Source organism: Photinus pyralis, unplaced genomic scaffold (assembly GCF_008802855.1).
Source record: "Photinus pyralis isolate 1611_PpyrPB1 unplaced genomic scaffold, Ppyr1.3 Ppyr1.4_LG7, whole genome shotgun sequence".
NCBI lineage: Eukaryota > Metazoa > Arthropoda > Insecta > Coleoptera > Lampyridae > Photinus > Photinus pyralis.
The window spans coordinates 26,314,547-26,320,546 of record NW_022170738.1 but is presented as its reverse complement, the minus strand read 5'-3'; the positions used below and the strand labels follow the sequence as shown (position 1 = coordinate 26,320,546).

The 6,000-nt window shown below is 35.6% G+C and overlaps 1 protein-coding gene across 1 annotated transcript; it reads left to right on the top strand.

The window, feature by feature from the left end:
- Nucleotides 1-844: 844 nt before the first annotated feature.
- On the top strand, nucleotides 845-3,932 carry LOC116177438. The gene is made up of 2 exons (XM_031496414.1): nucleotides 845-3,422; nucleotides 3,476-3,932. The coding sequence occupies exons 1-2, from the start codon at nucleotides 3,323-3,325 to the stop codon at nucleotides 3,889-3,891; spliced, it is 516 nt and encodes a 171-aa protein (XP_031352274.1). The 5' UTR covers nucleotides 845-3,322; the 3' UTR covers nucleotides 3,892-3,932.
- The last annotated feature ends 2,068 nt before the right edge of the window (nucleotides 3,933-6,000 follow it).

The following is a 6,000-nucleotide window of genomic DNA, read 5'->3' as shown; positions in this document are numbered from 1 at the left end:
ATTTTTAATTTTTTGGGAAGAGTGCTTTGGAAAAACAAAACGTTCTTTTATTGTGAACAAAAGTTTGACAGTTTGATGCATATGTCCGGTTGCAGAGTTGGCATCAGGGAACTAGATGTGTTGAGAAAATTCGATTTTCATATGAACAGAATTGAACCTTCGTTTTGCAAGAAAATTATAATTCAAATTAGAACAAAATGCATAAGAATAAATAATATTTTAACAATAAAACTAGCACAAACGTAAATGACACTGCTTGAAATAAGTCAACATTTTGTTCACAACAAAAGAACGTTTTGTTTTTGCATAGCACTCTTCGCAGAAAATGAAAATTGTATTTTTAGAAAAAATGTGATACTGAACCACCATGTGTGATATATCGTTGTAAAGAGAAAAAAAGACCTAATCTCAAAATGTCAAAATCCAAAACGGCGCCCATAAAAAAAACTAAAGTTGCCACGTGTTTCTCTGTTAACCTGAAAGTTATTAAAAACGGGATGCCATATTCGAAATCTCCATTAAAAAGTGTCTGAATAATGTGTTAATTAGAAATGTCTAGTACAATTAGTTTACCATGAAAAAGTTAAAAATGAAAATCAGAAATTTTTGATTTTTTGCCATATTTTCAAAACTATTGAAGATATTATAAATTTATTTTTAGATTATTATTCAGCACGAAAATTCGCAACTTTGCCCTCATTTAACCAAGTTTCTATCTCTTAAGATAAGCAAGATCCCCATAGTGGCACTCGAAAAATGGACACCGTGTATAGACTACCCTATATATTTTTGAGTTTTTGAAAAGAGCGAAAATTTCCACAAGTATCACTTATATTTATATTAAATATTATTTGCAATACTGCATTTTATACATTAAAATGTTTTTAATGTGGGCATCTAGGTTTCCGTAGCGAACAAAAAATGGCGGGATGTTACCCAGTTACCCTTGAAAAATCGTTCCGTAATCTCGTCATCCTCCAGGACTTCTCGGCGCCTCAAGCTTTCACACGCATTCAAGCAGTCAGGGCCGCATTCAGGAAACACTTGCCCGTACATAATCGAAAAAATGTATACAAAATTCGTTGACGGGCTTCCGTTACAGGCATCCTATAAATTAGTGTACACTGAAGATGTTGAGACTTTTGGAAAAATATTTGCAAAATCGTAAAGAGCATTCCCAATCTCTTATCCAAAGAAGTATCACCCTTCGTGATAGTCTGGTGGTTCTCGAGAAAAAAATTAACAAAGTAATGTAGTGTTATAGACTTTTTCTTCTAAAAGAAACAGTATTGACTTTTGGTTTATTTTAAAAACATTTTTGGTTTGGTTCCCTATATCATGCGATTTTTTTTGTACAACTCAAATGTTACACCCTTGTATGTAGTACAAACTTGAAGGTTAGATTTCATTGGGTATTTTGTCAATGTATTGTTAAAGATTTCATTGACGTAATCAATGAAACCGTGCTGATGTTCCATGTGTAGGTACCAGGTTCGCCGGAATAGGCGATACAACTTATAAGATTTCAAGATTTTTCAAGATTGTTTTGAAGGTGCCCATGAAGATTTTTAGTGAAATTTTTTCGAAGAAGGTGTCAAAACATCTACACTTCTCAGAATACAAATCAGTTTTTAGGAAACTTTCGTAAAAAAAAATTCAAAGGATTAAGGACCTATTCGATTTCGAGAAAAATTTCTAAAAAGGTCTTCAAGATTATTTTATAATTATTGAAGATGTTTAACTTCGAAGTGCCTAATGAACATTACTTGGTAAATGGCATTGTACTGCTACCGATACCTACTTCTTTAAAAACAAAATTTTATTAGAGTTCACAGTTACAAGGTTTCGAAATATCTATTTTATATGATTAATAGGTGGGATAACATAAATTAGTCGCATTGCTGAAAATAATCAGCGGATATTATGTACGTATGGCAACAACGTTTCATTATTTTCAATTGCAAAATCTGCCGTGAAAAATTTGATTATGAGTCGAGTTATTATAGTAGGAAATAGGACGTGATGAATCGGAATGAAATGCAAGATCACTCGACTTTTATTTACCTAAACAAAAAAATCCGTCAGTCAGGTTGCAACAACATCGCGGTACTAACAGTCATCGCAGTCAATGGATAATTACACTTGTTCGTCATTACGGATTAATTTCCGGAAGTAATGATTGAAGAATCATTGACCCGTTATCTATTGGGTTAAATAGAAAAATAACTGCTTTATTACACAAAATTGGGACACGCTGTATACATATTTTTGCCTGTAGGTAGATGTGCACAAAAATTGAGTACAACGTGATGTAAATTATACTATTAAAGCTATAAATTACGCTATAATCCCTATCCCAGTGTACGTATATAGTAATTCGCTAATTAGTAACATTGATTACAATCAGTTTGAGACCTAGTTATCTATGTAAAGGCAAAATCGACGTCATAACAACGTCTCAAAAATGGCTCTAATGATTATTTATGACTTTCTCACGACTGCAACGGTCTATAATAAAGCAAACATTTTCATTCATCTCGGCCCGTTTTCGTTACCCAATGATCATTATCGTTAATAATCATTTTTTAGATAGGTACCCAGAACAAAAAGTTATTATACTAATTATGGGTTTACAACACGGTTACGCCTTTGTATTTAATTATAGGCATGTTAAATGAAACTGAAACACAAATTAATTTGTTAATGGGAAATAAATACCGCTAATAAATAAACACACACGCCACAGGCACCAAAATCTCATCACTATGGGGACCATAAATTTCCATTTTATTATTAGTAGGTAACCGTTGCCATATTTAAATAAAAAGAATGGGAATGCGCGTTAGAATTTTATTTAGAGAAAACGCCAAAACGAACGAATTAATAACAATCCAAACAAGTAAAGTATAGGGACCGTCGTTCTCTACCATTTTACAGGTAATAATTTATGCCTTCGGACATATAAAAAAAGACAAAGATGGGACCGGCCTGTAGTTAGAGGGCCATAGCTCATAGTGTACGCGGCCCATCTGTAAACATAATGGTTACTCTGTCAAGATGGCAATTAAACCACCTCGCATGATAGGTCAGAGGGCATCGAAGGTAATCTTGATATCTATACACAGTTCTTAAAGTTAAAGAAAGAAACCGAACGTTTTTTTTCTTTTTATTATTATACCTATTACACACACGCACGTTTCATTTTTATTTGCAGGCCACCATCGATAAACCTGCAAATATACCGGTCGTCCTCTCGTTTTCTACAATCCTTTATCAGACGAGAACGGGAGGTTTCCAATCAGAAATTCAGTTACCGTTAGGTATGGTTGTTAATGCAGTCTTTAAAAATCAAAATTGGCTTTATGTACAAACACCGCATACCGAAGAAGGATACGTTAATTACGCCGCCTGTTTGCCATTAGGTAGGTATGGTATTAAGATGTTACTTTAGATAACGCACAACGAAACGTTTCAGGCATTATCCCTCCGCCGACGGACTCTCCCGTGCCGTGTTGGGAGAACAGCACCGACGTCTTCCCTAAGCCATCGGGGAATATGACAGACACCGAAAAATTGAGTTCGCGCTCCGAATGCAGTTTGAGTAGGTGTCACAGCAGAAGGTCTCGAACGGCTTACAGTTCTTGTGGGGAAAAGAGTGTCGATAGATTGTATTTGCAAGCGGCGGCGTGTGCAAAAATCAAAGGAACTAAACAAACTCTTTTAGTAGTGTACTGTGATTACCAGGGGAAAGGAGAGAACGCGATCAGTGTCACCAAAGGAGATGTGGTCGTGCTTGTTAGTAGTCATCTTAAAGGATGGTTCTGGATACGAAATAAACATGGCCATGAAGGGTTTATACCATCAGCCGTTGCTGGACATGGATATTTGTGAAATAATGTATTATAGTAGTCATTACAATTATTTATTATTAATGTCTTTTATTGCAACCCAGATAAAATTTAGTTTGATGATACCTGCTCGTAACAGTTTATGCCGACGGCTAGCTCATGATTATTATCCTTGACTGCAATTACCTTCTAGGAACGTAGACTTTATTCTGTTGACCTGAGAACTTATCTACTTGTCGCGCTCCTTCCCTAACTATTTGATTTCAGATAAGAAAATCGAGATTTTAAATAATTACGTATATTAAATAAAAACCAAAAATCCGCTTTCATTTACATAATATAAATTTTACTTTAAATCCCGTACAAATCGTACGTTTCCTAGCTAAGTTGCCATTTTTCAATCCAACTTCACTCATCTTTAAAACAACGATAATACCTACTTAATTGCTGCTCAGTTGGTATACATAATTCGCAATCTTAAAAATATGGATACTCCAAGCCCATTAGTCATTAATTAATATTAATAATCAACTGCAAAGTTCTAATCCCTTCAAGATGGACTCGCACAGAAAATAGATAGCTACTGATACAGGGTCACTGATAAATCTGGAAACGGTCGATTATCGTGGGAAAATACACAAGATATCGAAATAAGCTTATAGGATGCATCATAAAGGCGTGGCACAGCAAAATTGCATCTTCTTGAATGGAATACCCTGTATATTATTTGATATTTCAATACTACTCTTCAGTTTGTAAGAAGCGTAATGTACCTAAATTCAATACTTCTCGAGTTTTAAAAATAAACGCCATTATTTTAAAATTTATTGGATGATGACCAATAATTAATAATTCGAAACACGCATAAAAACATCACAATCCGTTCTTTTCAGAACCACTGTTTTCAAAAGAAATTCGTGATGTCATTAATTAATGCTCTTCATTTAATTAATTTTAAAACAATAGCGTTCATTTTCAAGACCCAATGATTCGGAAATGATTGAATCTACGTGCATTATCATTATGCTTCTTACAAATTTTGCTTTGCGAATAATATACAGGGTGTTCCATTTGCCACGCAATTTTTTGCACCACGTCGACACGACCGAGATCGTGTCTTTGTGCATATTTCTTATTTCTTGTTACATTCATCGCAATGTTTGTAAAAACTACGCCGATTGAACATCCGGCTCTGTTCTACCAATAGAATTCATTTCCTTTTAGCCATGTGATTATATTTCCAGTGAAACAGTTTGCCATACACCTACAGGTTTTCACCTGTCAAGTCCGCCTGTCGCAGGTGACCTGCCAAGTCCACCTGTCAAAACACCTCTTAATCCACACCTACAGGTTCATCTCGGTGGAGCGGTTATGTCCTCACTTTTTCCGTCCCTCTGCCCGTCATTCCGCGTTATAACTCACTCTCTAGACCTCGTAACCGACTTCGGGTTTTCGCTATATGAAAGAGCTTATGCATTCCAGATGTGGAACTATCAAAAATTAACTTTGGCATCCATCACGTTGTTGCCTAAATCGGTCAATTTCGTTTGGAAAATGACTAAACTCTATTCCTTGATGCCAAAAAAGTGTTTCATAACAATTTTTGGTGTCCAAAACATGTCAAAATTGTTATTTATGCATCAATTTTTTTGGGAAAAAGATCAGAGTCGATTGCTCGATGCCCAAAAAGTAAACAATGTGTATTTTTTGCCACGAAAATATTTTGACCCGAAGGACGTCAAAATCGGGTGCCCACAAGTCGGAGGGTGGGGTGCCAGTAGGTGCACCTGCGACCTGTCGGCTTTCAGGGCGAACGCAATTCATCTTATGGCGCGACAATCTGGCGCTTCTAAGCTTTCACACGCAAATGCATAGTCAGGACCGTAATTATGTAACGTCCATGTGGGTTAGATGATGTATATGGAAAATGCCGTTAATTTGTACTTGAAGCCTGTATCATTTTTTATGTAGGTAATTGTTTAATTTGCGGTTATGTTTCCATGGTCATCACTCATCTGTTTATGTAGAAATTAACAAATTACTCGATCGTTTGTATGAACACGTCGAATCCCTGAGTTACAACTAACCATATAGAAAACCACATTACAACATCCAGCTGGGGTATGATCTCGCAACAACCTCTTGTATAGGC